The 16,411-nt window shown below is 37.9% G+C and overlaps 1 protein-coding gene across 3 annotated transcripts in view; it reads left to right on the top strand.

The window, feature by feature from the left end:
• The window catches only part of LOC144022177 (low-density lipoprotein receptor class A domain-containing protein 4-like), a 195,324-nt gene that overhangs the window by 148,648 nt on the left and 30,265 nt on the right, over positions 1-16,411 (top strand). Inside the window, exon 1 of one of the 3 annotated variants that reach the window (XM_077526750.1) lies at positions 4,225-4,605. The exons of the other annotated variants lie outside the window; for them this stretch is intronic. Within the exon in view, the coding sequence (XP_077382876.1) occupies positions 4,512-4,605 (94 nt within the window). The 5' untranslated portion in view covers positions 4,225-4,511. Of the gene's footprint in view, positions 1-4,224; positions 4,606-16,411 lie in introns of those variants that run through there. 3 annotated transcript variants of the gene reach the window in all.

The raw sequence follows: 16,411 nt of genomic DNA, 5'->3' as shown, positions 1-16,411 counted from the left end.
TTTAAAAAAAAAAACTAACAAGAATAATAATGACCAAACTTGTCAAGTACAACTGTACATACTTCTGACAATGATCAATGACTAACTTAATCTTTTGACCCCAACAAAATTAATGTCATCTTCAAATGTATACAATATTATAATGATTTCTCATAATACCGATTCTCTTGTTTTATGACTAATTTTCTTTAGAGGTTGTTTGACTTCCAGTTTCTGCCTGTTTGCCATTCGAACAGCTTAATGGGCATACAGGTTATTAGGGATGTAACAATAAGGGCAATATTGTGATATTAAAACTGCCACACTATTGTCGTCGTCATGTTCACAATATTTAACAGGAACACATCTGTTAAAAAAAAAGTCAGGTAGATTTCCATTTGTGCAGTTCTAGCACCCTCTAGTGGCTAGTTTATTAGTGTAATTTAATTTTCATTAGGGATGTTTTGGCCTTCTATGCTTAAAATCTATGCTAATTGTCAGATGAAGGGGAACCTAATTTGCTTGTGAAGCGAATAAGCGATCAATATGTGCTTGCATTAGCAAATAAGTGCCTCGATATTGTTAATAGAGATTGTAGGTGGTTTATATGCATTGCTGTTCTGTACAAAAGCACAATGTTGTGCTTTTTTTAGTATGAGCTCTTTTTTTTTTTTTTTTACAATATTGTGATCTGTTTTAAATATCGCCAACCCCCCCACAATATCGTAATAATTATCATATCGTGACCTTCATATCGTGATATCGTATCGTGATGTTTGGATATCGTTTCATCCCTACTGGTTATACAATATACATTTTTTATAGGCCTGTGCTGGGCATATGTAATTGTACGCTACCTAGCGACAAGTAGGTATGCAAATGTTTGGTACAACTATAATGAATTAATTTTGTTGATCTACAATGCTGGTTTTACTAATAGCTTAAAACTTTCCATCTTTTTTCATTAATTAATTCTAAAAAGAATTGTGTTTCTTCGTCTCCCCAAACATATCTTACTTTATCATCCGCCATTTTTTTGTGACAACAAACATACGTGTGACGTAGTATACAGTCAAAACGTTCCATGTACATCCGTTTGCAGCTGTTTCCATAGCCAAAATGTGCATTTTCTTCTTTTCACTATGCTTCAAAATCCACACCCACAAAGCGTAAAAACTTTTTTGCAAATGTTGGGCCTTTTTTTTTTGAATTCTGGCATTTCAATTCAGGTTCTTTTTCTCAATTCTTGAAAATTCGATTAAAAATAGGTGGATGGAAATCCTACTAATTTTCAACTTACACTTGTTTATTTGTTTACCTGTGTTGAATGTATTGCCCGTCAAATGCAATGGTAGAAACTGAACCCACAGGATTATTGTATTGTAGTACTTCAAGCAGTAACATCTTGTACATGATTCATCATCATTACAAAACTTCATTATTTTTATTTTCAGCTCTGCTTTTTCACCACAAGAAATTGCATAATGGAAGTTTTTTTTTCTTTTTTCTACATTGAAGCTGGCATTAAAAGTCAGCATGTAAACTACCATAAAAATATTGGCAAGGAAAGACGCTACTGCACATTTTACTGTTCACTTGTGTTTTCTGACAGATTGAGCCAATGGAATGACATATAAGCCAGAATATAAACAGAACATAGAAACTGAATATCTTTTTTTCATGTAGAGAATTCTGAGACTCAATTTGCCTTTCCCATCAGAAACACAAGATGGCGCTGTAAATTGGTGTCACCCACCGCATCAGAGGCTCAAATGAAGACCCCCAATCCTCCTTATTGTTCAATGACACCTTTATGCAGTGTTTTAACCACGGCTCTGTTTATTTCATGGCCTCCTCTTCGATAAATCACAAAAAAAGTAACAGGTTAAGTGTGCGTGCGTGCGTGCGTGTGCGCGCGTGAGTGTGCGCGCGTGTCCAAAGACTGCAGAGGGTAGGGGAACCAGTAGACGAGGATGCATTTGGTATTCAGGATGGCCTGGTATTTATCTGTCTGCTGGCTGTCTAGTCTGGTCTGGCCTGTTAGCGGTGTCACACCGCCTGCTCCCTGGGGGACTAAATTGACGGTCCAGACAGACTGCGTGTCTGAGTGTGCGTATATTGTTTGGTGGTGTTTGTGGGTAGAGGTGAGCAGCAAATGGGCACCGATGTGAATAAAATAGCCACATACATATATATATATATATATATATATATATATATATATATATATATATATATATATATATATATATATATATATATATATATATATATATATATATATATATATATATATATATATATATATATATATATATATATATATATATATATATATATGTGGCTGCATTATGAGACAACGATGATATGATGGCAATTCACTTGTAACTTTATTAATCAATGTGTGTGTATGCACATTGTGTAAATACATATTTAATGAGCATGGTTAACGTTGCAACACTCATTTAAAGTTTATTTATTTTGCTTGCTGGTGGTCAATTTCATTTAATTGCTGTGTAAAAATGGCAAACCAACAGGGTGTAGACATTTTTCAAAAATATTTAGCATTTGTATACTACTGTACTGCGATAATGACACTGGTAATTTATTTTCCATCACAGGATGAATAAAATATACAGTGCTCAGCATAAATGAGTACACCCCAACAGGCTTGTAAGAACACCTTTAGTTTCCTGTCAGAATTAAGATTTTCTACGTGATGCTATACTACAAAATACTCACACAAATGTGGGCAATTGATTGCAAACAAGATATGTTAATTAGTACCAACAAAAAAAGTAATTTTTAAATTAATTTAATAAAGCACATTTTGCACAAGTAGACCCTGAGAAAAAGACTAACAACTTGTTAATTCCAGGCTAGCAGACAAGTTGCTATCCATAAAAATCATGCAGGTCATAGAAAATACTAGATGGAGATTTTGTTGTGGGATGCGTTAATTTTTTTTTGCATTAGTTAATTAATTTGATTAAAATGAAGATTTTGTAATCTATGCATTCTGTTACAACCTTACTTTCATGTTGTGAGTTAAGCGCACATTCTACAGAAAACATTTTGTCAACATTTTGGAAATTGTTCTTATGTTCATTGAGATTGTGAGATTGTGAAAACAATCATTAATTTCTTTGAAGCGGGTGCACTCATATATGCTGAGCACTGTATCTGTCAGTCTAGTTAGTTTTTTGATCCACTTCTGTGCCAATTATTACCACTTGGGAAAGACTATTTATAGTTTTGATAACCAACTGGTCGAAAGTGCTATTCAGAGTCGCTAAGATTTGAATAACCTAGTTTATTTTTAGACTGCAGATGCTACTGTACTAGAGTAACCAGTATTTGTACAGTATGTGTGCTTCGATGCAGCCTTTTGCAGTTTTCCTGATTCAGAGGGGAAATGGGGACTTGGGGGGTTCACGCCTCTCTGCAGCACATGTTGCCCTGAACCACAAGACTGGTGCGGGGGTCAACTCAAGGTTAGCTTCTTCAAAGGCCTTTTTCATTGGTTGAGGCCAGCCATAACAAGGGAGTGAAACTTGAAGCACTCTTCCCTCCCCCCCAAAAAACACACCAGGCCAGCCCTCTTCTTCCTCCTCCCCTCTGGTCTGCTCACCCAGAGCCATTGTCAACCACAACCCGGACGTCTGCTACTCTTCTGACTCAAGTCAACGCTTTTCAGCCGCCACCCTCCCCCTTTCCCCCGCGAGTCAGACAGGCACACATGCATGCACATGTATATTACTCACTGTCCTGGCCTTTCTTGATTGTCATCTACATGTTCATGTTTCCAACTTTATTTATTGTAGTACATGCACAACATGTTAACGGAGATACAAGAACTTTAAAAACATCAGATTTGCAGTCACGCACATGAGCTACATGCAGTTTATGTAGCTTATGGTTTATTGTAGGAAAAAATATTAATGAAAAAATGGATTTGTTTTAATGTGTTAATATTTAAATATGAGAATACAGTATATGGCACAGACAAGAGATTATTACAATACTCATTATTTTTACAGTGTTTTGTAAATTTATCACTGAAAACTGTGGACAAGCGTTGTGATTCGTGTGTGTGTGTGTGTGTGTGTAGTGTACTTTACTTCAGTGGAGGGAGGCAACAGTGCCGCTCCTCCTCTTGAGTCTGATTGGTTAAGCACAGCTGTCAGTTAGAGTGTGGGCGGGGTTGAGCCCACCCCGTCTGCCCTGGTCCAGTTCGGAGACAGCTGCTCGCGGCGGCGGAGGAAAAGCAAGAACTGCACAATGCTCGAGCCGCCAGAAATGGCTTCACCTCGAACCCGCAACTAATTCACTTTCCGAGTCCACTCCGAGTGAAATATGGCGTGAGAAACACCGTGGAAAATACGTGCGAAACTGACGGCAGTCAGCCGTAGCGGCGGACTTTGCTGTCGCTGCCTGGAAGTTTTTCGTTGTGTCGGGGATCCCCGACGGTGGCGGCAGTGGCGGCTCTCTCCACGGAGCGGTGTCCCGGTCCACCGAGCCCACCGAGCCCCATGCAAAACCTAACGGCCTCTGGCGGCTCCGGCAACTCCAATGTCACCTGCTCCTGCAACTGTACCGCTTCCCAGCCACAGGGAATGGAGATATGTGAGTATCATACTAATTTGTGTTTCCGTGATCTTAAATCCGTCCCTGAAACGAATGCAGTGTCTAATCCGTTTCAGTGTAGTGTACGTTAAGTCGACGACGCGTGTTCCTCCGAGAAACCGGTTCGTTTGTTAATACCGGCAAACATATTATCTTCTCATTAATATTTATTTGGCCTTTCTATTTTCCGTGCGACTGCGCAGTACAGTAGAAACTTTACAGAGGCTCCATTGTGACTAGTGGTATTTATAATGTCATTTGATGTGGCTAGATGACTTTCAAGTTTCAAGTGTGAAGTCAGTAAAAGTGTGACGGTATTTTTAGCTCATACAGTATAGCAGCCACTTAAATTACACGGAAAGTAGCAGGGCAGTCTCCAGTCACAATAGCCTTTTTAAAATGACGTGCATTCGACGTTTTGCACATATTTCTAATTAGATTTGTTTTAAGGCACGAAACTTGACAGCTGTTTTGTTTCATGGCGGGTTGTTTCTGTGAATTACACCCTTTTTAGTTGACCATTGACATCTGTGCACTTAGTTTAAGGGATCCCTACAGAGGGTTAAATAGTTGGCAGTCAGCACTAACAGGAAACGCTGGAATGGTATGATATGTCTGTCTGCTGTCTGAGTAGCCCACAGAGAAACTGTCATTATCAGCTCTGCTTTAATGCTGCCTGTTGGATCCACTGCAGATGCTCCTCTTTACGACTGAGACAGAGCAGACAGATATATAGGAAAGGACAAATATAAAAGACAGTCACAGCATGGAGTCAACGCGCATAGGGACATTCCCAACCAGGCAGCGAGACGAGAACCATTACAAAAGGATATATGTACATGCACGCCCCAAAGACATTCAGATGTACAGAAAAGCTCCTGACAGAAGGGCACTGTTCCAGTTATGTGTAATTTCCATTGGGAGAGAGGCCAGGCTCGGGCAATGTGTGGTGAATGTAGGATATTAGATTTAGATTTGGCAGTAGAGTGTGGCTGCAGTGACGCCACACTGTAACCAAGAAGTGTATGTTTGTCTGGCACACTGACTCATGGCTCACCTTTCACTCGTCGTGTAGCGTCATCTAGTTTATTGCTCTGAAAAAGAAAACAAGAGGTCAGAGATTGTGGTAAAGAGGAGAGTCCAATTAGATCACTTAGTTAAACTTCCCCAAAATTTTGACTGTGTCTTGATTAATTGAAATGTTGATTTATGGCAGCAGCGTGGCAAATGTCCAGCCCTAATTGATATCGTTTCATAAAACCCTAAATCGATTATTTTAATAACTCTTATTATTGCCAAACGTTATCCAAAAAGACAATCCCTTACAGTACCAGCCATTTCGAGTATTTTCACTCATCTTTCGAGGCAAACAAAATATTGTGTGCTATGACTACGTAAACATGGTGGATGCTATATGAAAGATTGGATTGCATTCTTTCAATAGAAAAAAAAAGCATGATTGTACCTTAGTCCGTTCTTTAGTAATCACCATTTGAAAATAGGTAATTTGAGTGACATTGAGTGAAAATGGAAAAGATACGGAGAAAACAAGCTTTTTGTGAAAAGATACATTTTCTGCACAACAGCGACTTTGACACTTTTTTTAGGGATGCACGATAATATCGGTGGCTGATAATTATCGACAATTATCGACCAATTTGACGTCAAACAGATAAACCAGATAACAGAGAAATCTGACGCTAATTATCATCAATTTGATTTCATACAGATAAACCAGATAATAAAGAAATCCCGCGATATTTATAGACATGCCACGTTGGTCCATCTGTTGTGGTTGTGGCTCATATCAATAAAATTCAGCTTCATGGTTCTTTACATACATTGAAACATTGTGAAAAGTTTATACAATGTTTTTGTTAGACTTATAGTAGGACTTAAAAGCACATTTGTATTCATGTTAATTTTGCAAACAATTATCGGCTTACTTATCGGTTATCGACATCGGCACTTCTAAATTATTGGTTTATCGGTAACAGTTAAAAATAGCATTATCGTGCATCCCCAATTTTTTTTGTATAGTCAGTGACGCTCTGTGAATTAGATTTAATGTGACAAACGCTTTGATCATTCATGTCATCTTTGAAAAAGTTCTATTTCCTAAGCTCCACCCATGTTTTCATGTAATTTGATACACGGGAGCCCATAGGAAAAAGATACAATACTGCCATCTGCTGGCCATAGTCAGTGGTCTTTTTATTTTTTCCATCCCATTCACAAACCAGAGCTGCACAAGACGTTGCGCTGCCCATTGAGAAAAAAAACAAAAACATAGTTGACATCAATTGATGTTATTGGCAGTACTTGGTGGGCGTGTCCTGAACATCAATTAACGTTTTTGCAGATAAAAGAGTTAATATCTCTTTTTTTCCCATAAATTCACAAGAAAATATAATTTTATGGATTTTTTTTGTATCGTACTGTTTTCTTGAGACTTACTGTTCACAGACATTGCAATTTAAAAGTATTTTCTTATCTTTATGAAAGACCTGACTAATTGCACAATTCAGAAACTTTTTAATTTTACAATTATTGAATTAGAATGATAAAAATATTTTCATCTTATCCTTCCATAATTAATTAATACCAGATTGAAGTGAAGTGAATCAAATCCATCCGTCCATTTTCTTAACCGCTTGCTCCTCACAAGGGTCACGGGGGTGCTGCCTAGCTGGCTTCGAGCAGTAGGCGGGGTACACCCTGAACTGGTTGCCAGCCAATCAAGGTGAATCAAATCTAATCGGGAAAAAAATCGAAATCGAACTGAACTCTTGTGAATCGAAATTGGATCGATTCAGGAGATTAGAATCGATATCCAGCCCTGAGTAGCCGAGATAGCATTGAGGATGGATGACTGTTGGACATAACAGTTTTTTTGTTGTTGTTGTTTTTTTAACCAGCTAGTTATATGTTGTGCTACAGTGCGCATACCACATCACAGAATATAAATAACATAGTGTCATAACTAGTTAGTAGATCTCCAAACTGTAGTAATCAGATTCTTTGCACAGTGTTTACAGGGCTTGCTCAAATACCTTTCACAATCATCTTCGTAAAAACTCCTCCATAGTATCGAGCAACAATTTCGAGAAGGGCTTCGATTACAAAAACTTAGTTTAACTGCGAAGATCCCTTGCCCTTACGGCGGTGATAGAATATGCATGTGGTATTATAGTAATGCTAGTATTAATATTTTCAGTTAAGCAGAAAATATGTAAAATTTTGTAGTATGTGTATTTGAGTTTTCTCAAAATATATGATTGGCTTCATAATGCGTGTCATCTAAAAGTCTTGACAGACATAGGATGTGTACAGGCTATGTGTTTTCTGTCCATAAAGAAACACAAAATAAAGCTCAGTCTAAATCTAGGGCTGCCTCACAATGACGTAATGGGTAGGATAGTGTTCATTTTCAGCTTTGGGATGGCTTTCTTTAACTTTTCTCCTTTTAAACTAATGTTTTAATGCACTGTGGTGTCCAGGAGAGCAAGTTCATTGAGCTGCACATGTAATCTACAATGTTCATGGTGTGTGTGTGTGTGTGTGTGTGTGTGTGTGTGTGTGTGTGTGTGTGTGTGTGTGTGTGTGTGTGTATATATATATATATATATATATATATATATATATATATATATATATATATATATATATTAGGGGTGTGAATTGCCAAGTACCTGACAATTCGATTCGTATCACGATTCACAGGTCACGATTCGATTCGATACCGATTAATCCCGACACGAATTTATAAGTCGATTGTTGCGATTTTTTTTCATTCAAATTTAGAAAATACTAATCAGTAAGCTTGTAGAGTGTAAGATTTATATGAAAATGTATTATTTATTTATCTGAAATTTCAGTCTTATAGAGGTTGTAATTTGTTTCATGTTTGAACAGCATTGAAATAAAATATTAAGGCTTAATGTTCCGTTCATATAACATTCTTCCATGCTTAAGGTGTGAATCCTAAAAAAAACCCAAAAAAAAACCGATTTTGCCGATTATTGAATCGATTCGAGAATCGCGCGATGTAGTATCGCGATATATCGCCGAATCGATTTTTTTAACACCCCTAATATATATATATATATATATATATATATATATATATATATATATTTATTTCTTTTTCTTTTTCAAAGGCCCATACTAATCTTTTTACTGTAAACTTTGCAAAGACGGCTGTGGGCGGCCCCTAAACCGGAAAAGGGTAAGCCGCAAAAGCCCCAGAGGACATGATGTCATGGCATTTTGTGCCATTAAATTGTAAGTAAAATGCATCCTTGTTTTTATAGCAAGTTAAGTTGTTAGTTCAATTCAGGATTCATTCTGCTGCATTAGTTGCTACAAAGTGACACTATAGGCAAAGCTTGTATGTGCTTTTATGAAGGAAATAATTAAAGTGCACCATAACTGGCAGCGATTTACCCATTTCCTTTGTAAATGATGATGTTCAACTTTAGCGCATAAAACCATCATTGACCTTCAGCTTAGACCGTACCTCAAACCCGACCCCCCCCTCAACACAGCTGCAAATAAAATTAGAGCTACAACAGTGAAATAAATCTTTGGTAGTGGTGCAACGTGCACAAAAGTCACGGTTCGGATCGGATCACGGATTTGCGACACGGAACGGATCGTTTTTCGGTAGGGCTGGGTTTAAATTATCGATATCGTATCGATACACCTTTTCATGTCCCAATATCGATACATAAAACCATGTATCGATATATCAATTTCCATAACATTTTCACAAAAACTGTCACAACAATGTGAATGTCGTGAGTGTCAGTGTTTTTTGTCACTTTATTTACACAGTCTGTACTGTGGTTGTAATTGATTTAAATGATTATTAATTGGTTTTTATAAGGCCATGTTAAATAAAACAGATTATTAATGTAACTGCAGTGGATTCAATTCTTAATGTAAATATTAATATTTTTACTAATGCATTAAATTAGAGCAAGATGTTTCTACTATTTGCAGCATTGGTACTTTTGACTGTCTAAAATAAGTGCTGCATGAATTCCTCAACTGAATCGAACATCGTTGTGAATCGAATCGAATCGGGCCCTTGTGAATCGAATCGAATCGATTCTGGAAATCTGAATCGATACCCAGCCCTATTTGTCGGATAACAAGGAAAAAGCTAAATTGAGCTTTGTATTCATTTATTTTGTAAAACACTTTTGCCCATAAAAAAGCCAAAAACATTCAACGCAAAATGTCAAACAGCCGTTTTCGATTTTAGGAACACAACTTGAAGCCATGTACAAAATAAGAATGTATCTTATCTGCCTCATATTGCATTTAAGGTTGAGTTCCTAAACCCTAAACAGGCATATTAGACGTTTTGAGTTGACTTTTTAAAGGGCAAAAGTGTTTTACAAAATAAATGAAGACAGAGTACTATTTAGCTTCTCTTTGTGTTTTTTTTTCTCTTTGCTATTTCGAAAAACAATCTGATTCGTGATCCAATCCGAATCGGGGCTTTTGTGATCCATTGCACCACTAATACAATTTATTTGCGTCTGTGTTGGAAAAAAAGAAGAAACCTGTGTTTTTACAAGTATACAATTATGAGCTCTTTGAGTTTACATCTTTATAGACAACGCTGTATACATGCTGTCTTGGGTAAGGAAGGGGTCACTGTGTCAGTGTGTGGAGGGACTGAATGTGTCTCTGTTATATGTAACAGCCTGCAGCCGGGGCCAGCCAGGTGGATGTGTAAATGGTCTGATCGGTAATCCTGTGCATGAGTGCTGTTAGTGTGTAGGTGGCTGCGGGGTCATCGTTCAAGTGCCTCAGGCCGCCACACGCACACAGTGACTTGTTGGCGCTTACTCAAACACATACAAAGAAACACACGCAAAGGCAAATGCGCTCACATTTACACTTGGACAGATGTTCACTTACACAGACAAACAGGGACTGTAGTGACAGTCAATATTTGCCCTTCCGTCTACAACCAGACACCCAATCCAAGTTCACAATAGTCTCTGGGTTTTATTTCTAATCCATTCATTTTTTATGTGCTGTCAATTTTGAACTGGGCTATTAGTCATTGAATTATTTTACTGATGTCATGTGCCTTACATATAAACTTTTAAGTTTGAAGAAAGTCTGACATTGTGTAATGGGTGGGATGTTTAAAAAAAAAATAAAAAAAAAATAAAAAAATAAAAAGCTACAACGGTTAAAGAATTGATACAATATATATCACATTCATAAATAATCATATAGTCTGACACCTACAGTATGCTGAGCTGAAGGTTCATAACGGTGGATAGCAGTGCTCAACTTGCAATGTGCTTAGAAAGACCTCCTTGTTGGAACCGAGGAGCAGGCGGTCTTCAAAGACCCCGTTTTACACTCTGAAGTTGACCTGCAGTAGTACCATGCTGGCTGAAGAAACGTATGTTTCCCAACTTTGTGTGTGCAAGAATTATCAAGGGTTTGCCAGTCTCCACGATGATGGATTTTCCTGTCAGTGGAAGGTGCTGTTTACATTGGCTCTGTCTGTACAGACATTCAGATCATAGATGTGCTGCCAACAAACACCAACTGATCAATGGTGACTGAGCATAAGATCATGTACAAAGACAAATCTAGTCGCGCTCACGCTACAGAACAGCCCTGATTACTAAAATGTACAGTAAGACACCATGAGGAGAAAAAAATATAATATGCAATTATGCATAGAGAGACCAATGCTGTTTAAAGCCAAGTCAAGCATGATGTCTTTTGTGGTTTATTCAGGACTTATTAGACTACTCATACATCATCGTTTTCATGTTGCATTAAATAGTTTTGAGTTTAGTCAACGTTCAACGCTCACGTTATCTTTCTTAAATTGTGAAGTAATTTTACCACTTATCCTGGACTTCATACAAAAGGATCTGTTCTCACTACCAACATTTCATGTATGCAGGTACCTCGCTATTCACGGAGGATAGGGACCGAGCCAGCCTGAATCGTGAAAATCCGTGTCGGTGCCGATTTATAAATTGCACTGAAGATATTTTTAACAAAAAAAAAAAAAAACACTTGAAAAAACTTTGAACAAATATCAGAGAAAAGTTGCATCCCCGGGTGCCAAACCGCAGGTTATGTGGTGGTCCTTTGTATTACCTTAATTGTTTGTCAGATGCAGTGCTTCACTAAGGTACGGGTGGTAGTTGATGCTGCTAGTTTCTTGGCCTAACTTTAAAAAAAAAAAGAAAAAAAAAAGGTTGTTGTAGGTCTCCCAAGTCATCACAAAGGCACCAATCACTCAGAGTTTTTGATTACGGGATTGCAAGTTCTATGAAATAACTGGATTCACACATAACTAAGCTGCAATTGTTTGTGGTACTGTATGATTATTATTAGGGATGCACGATAATACTATTTTCAACTGATACCGATAAACGAATAATTTAGTAAGTGCCGATAACCGTTAAGTAAGCCAATAATTGTTTGCAAAATTAACTTAAATACAAATATACTTTTGAGTCCTCCTATAAGTCGAATGATTGCAAACTTGACCACACATGTACTCAGCAATCTTCCACTCAACACTGTGTTCCAACTATGTTTTGCATTTGCATTTTTAGGGTTGGAACACCCATGTAACTAGGGGTGTGAAAACCAAATAAAACGAGAGGGTGAAGAGAGGATTGTATTTATATCTCTGCTTCAAAGACAACCAGTAATTCATTTTGATTTTGCCAAAACAAAACGGTAATGCTTTAAAAAATGCAACAAAAAACTGCAAGGGTAACATTTTGTGGAGACACAGTAAAGAAAGCCCACACTGGCGACTGCCATGTCACCATGATGCACCGTCTGTCAATATGAGGTTGCACGCATCATGACATCACATATATGCAACACTATCATAGGAGAGGGAAGGGGTTGAAGATTTGGGCACAACTTGAGCCACAAATACAAGGGATGGACCAATGTGGCATGTCTAATATTATTGGATTTCTTTATTATCTGGTTTACTGTATGATATGAAATTGGTCTATAATTGCCGATAATTATCGGCTGATTTCTTTATTATCTGTTTCATCTGTTTGACGTCAAATTGGTCAGTATTGCCATTAATTATCGACCACCGATATTATCGTGCATCCCTAATTATTATTATAAAACTTTATTTTAGCCAGTAAACAATGAAAGTAAGTTAAGAATTTTTTATTTTTTTATTTTTTTTAAACATCCATCCATTTTCCATTTCGCCTTTCTTACACCCTGGATTAGGCGCCAGCCATTTAAATGGCACAATGAAAACTATCTTATGCAAATGAACTACTTCCTCAAACTGAATGCAAATTTTATAGCCTCACTGAAAGAATACAACAACACTATGTGTGTTACGTTTGTACGAATTAACCCAAACAAAACCGGAAAACGGTGTTGCTCTGTGATTTATAGTAATTTTTTTTCATGGCACATTAACTTTGTGATACTGTGAAGTGCAAGACTGTCCTTCCAATACAGCTATCATTTCACACAACAGTTCCAAATGGCGTGCTGTACATTTTATTCATTTCTTTGGCTGAGTATATCTTTAACAAGCTGTTTTAGGATTTAGTCATGGTGACGAGCCTCTCCGCAGTGCCCATGAAGTTTTTGATACGTGAAATAAGGAAGTTAATACAGTAGTGTGCATGTGTTTATTCTTACTAACAGGTTTTTTTTTGTGACTGTATTAAAAAGAATGTTTGTTGGCTTTTGAATCAAAGTGGTCTATTATTGTCAGAGACACTGTGCAGATAGTCTATGTGCAGTTTAGCGGAGTAGGTCAGTTTGGCTGTGACAGTCCTAAGTAATAAAATGTGAAATTTTTGTGCCCTTCCTGTCCTGAGTTCACCGACACTGCGTAACACTTTACAGCATCAATAGCACCCAGCCACTGTGGCTGCTGGGATTCCCTTTGTGTCTCGATTCTGCACCCCCATCCAAACACACGCACGCACACACCAAAATCTCCTCCCTTGGTTCACAAAATGCCCTTGGGAGCAGAGCAGATTTTGTAGTGGTAGTGTTTTTGAGACAGGCCATCCGTCAAGTGTGTGTCATGGTGGGCAGTAGGGGTGTGAATTGCCTAGTACCTGACGATTCGATTCGTATCACGATTCACAGGTCACGATTCGATTCGATACCGATTAATCCCGATACGAATTTATAAGTCGATTGTTGCGATTTTTTTCATTCAAATTTAGAAAATACTAATCAGTAAGCTTGTAGAGTGTAAGATTTATATGAAAATGTATTATTTATTTATCTGAAATTTCAGTCTTATAGAGGTTGTAATCTGTTTCATGTTTGAACAGTATTAAAATAAAATATTAAGGCTTAATGTTCCGTTCATATAACATTCTTCCATGCTCAAGGTGTGAATCCTAACCCGAAGTCAGACGTTTTGTTGAATATTTTTCCACTAAAAATGGAAGTTTAAAAATCGATTCCCACACCCCCCCCCCCCCCCCCCCCACACACACACACACACAAAAAGGCAACGATGATAAGACGTTGAATCGGTAAGACTACCGAATGAACAATTCTGAGCTCTTAAAAAAAAAAAAAAAAAAAAAATTGATTTTTTTTTTGAATCGATTCGAGAATCGCGCGATGTAGTATCGCGATATATCGCCGAATCGATTTTTTTAACACCCCTAGTGGGCAGTCTGGATGGGAGTGGGGAGTTTCCTCACATCTATATACACAAAATTGGCCTATCTAAGATGCTAAAGAGTTGAGGCGAATGAATCAGTCTGCTGTGGGTCTCATGACTAGATGTCTGTGGACATAACACCAAAGTGCTGCACTCCAGGCACATTGGCAGACAGTAAACACGCTAGAATTCAGATGAAGTTAATAGCAAGCGTACGTTGTACGCTGTTTGCAGTGAAACTGACAAAAAAAAAATAATATGCATACACTAACCTGCATGCTTGTTTTTTTTGTCTTTTACATGGGGTGAAATATTTTCCTGTATGTTCAGAGACAAGCGCGTCATTACAGTAAATTCTGACGTGTATGGGCATGTCGTGTTTTTAGGGTTTACTGTGGATTTTGAAGAGGCTTAATTTGTCAAGGGGAGACACTGTTGATATGGATGACTGCAGCGGTTTCAATAAGGGAGTTCATATTCATGTTCATTTCCACATATCAATTAAATCTTTTGGATCACTCTCACAACATTACAACAACCCCACTGCTCTTAAAGGCCCGGATGTGCCTGCTATTGGATACACTAACACTGAAGATAGTTATCGATAATTCACCATCATCAAGTATTGATACTCTCCCTGCTTGACACCCAACTATTGGCCATTGCACACTTGCTGGCAATTTGTTTTTATTATGCCATGTTATGGCTACTCCACAATGTGGTTTGTTGGTTTTTGAATGACAGTATGTCATGACTGGGTCATGCCAGGGTTATGTTTGGGTCATGCAAGGGTTATGTTTGGGTCATGACGGTGAGGTCAAGTGTTTGTTTTGAACTGATGTAACCGGCATCTAGTTTCAACTGGTCTAAACCTATGTGATGTCAGGAGCTATGTGATGTCAAGCGTCTTTAATCACTTTATCTGGTCAACAGCCAATCAGATAATTCCATGTCAGTCCTGTTATCCACATGTCTAGCAACAACCAATCAGATTGATTCACTGTCTATATAAGCTGTCTGAGAAATGTGTGTGTCGGATTATTACCTCGGATCCTCTGTGCATCTCCACAGCCCAAGGGGGCTTGGCGTCTCGTGATTCTCGATGCATTCTCGTTGTTTCTGGTCAAGTCAAGTTGGTTCCGTGCCTTTTGATGATATTCGAATAAAGTGTTGAAACTCTTATTTGTGTCTGCGCTATGAGATCCAACCTCAGAACATAACAAAATAAAAGCAAAAGTAAAGATATCTTAATATTTCTATAGCTAAATCTGACACTCAAATTCCCTGAAAATTACCGGTATTGTTTCAGGGTTATACAGCTTATGGCTAATGCTACGTTAACGTATAATAGAATAGATGTTTAATTGATATTGACTAATAATATTGTTCACCCCAGTCTTTGAGAAACAGCATAGCTGGAGCCACTTAACAGTCCAAATTTATGTTCTCCCAAAGGTTGCTGTTTACTCCTGCAAGAAGACACCGATCATGTTTGAATGAGTCAACAAGCTCCCCCTGTGACAATAAATGGCCCATTGTTGCCGTTTTGTAATTGCCTGAATATAAATGCTGTATGTGCAGTGATTGACTAAAGATTGCATGCTGCTTCGCATCACGGAGATGTCTCCCTCTGGAGGAACACATTACTTTGACTGCAATTCATGATGGAAGACAAGAAGGCAACGTGGATTGTTTTACGGATGAACCATTGTGATTTTAGTTTCATATTTGAACTTATAGTAGGTTCAGAAAGCAGTCCCTGCTGACTCTAGTATCCCCAGTATGCTCTTTGTCGCCTGCTGCCAGGACATTTCATATCTTGTGTCTGATGACTTGGATTTTGGAAGGAATGACCCTCATGTGGAGTTATTTTGGCAAGGGAAATAATCAGAAGCACTTTACAGATCACATCATGTCACAGTTTTGTAATCTGTTGTGTGCTGTCAGATGACCGAAACTGTCACAAATTGTGCTATCAGGACCAGTCCAAAAAAGGAAAGTAACACATTGGGTCATACATTATGTCAAAAGTGAACAAGCTTGCACCGTTCTTGGCTTTTGAAGCATTTGCATCTTTCCCCAAAATATTAAAATACCTTAACATGAAGCATCATGCTCTTACCT

Source organism: Festucalex cinctus, chromosome 7 (genome assembly GCF_051991245.1).
Source record: "Festucalex cinctus isolate MCC-2025b chromosome 7, RoL_Fcin_1.0, whole genome shotgun sequence".
NCBI lineage: Eukaryota > Metazoa > Chordata > Actinopteri > Syngnathiformes > Syngnathidae > Festucalex > Festucalex cinctus.
The sequence above is the reverse complement of the archived record's forward strand: the minus strand, read 5'-3'. Positions and strand labels throughout refer to the sequence as shown.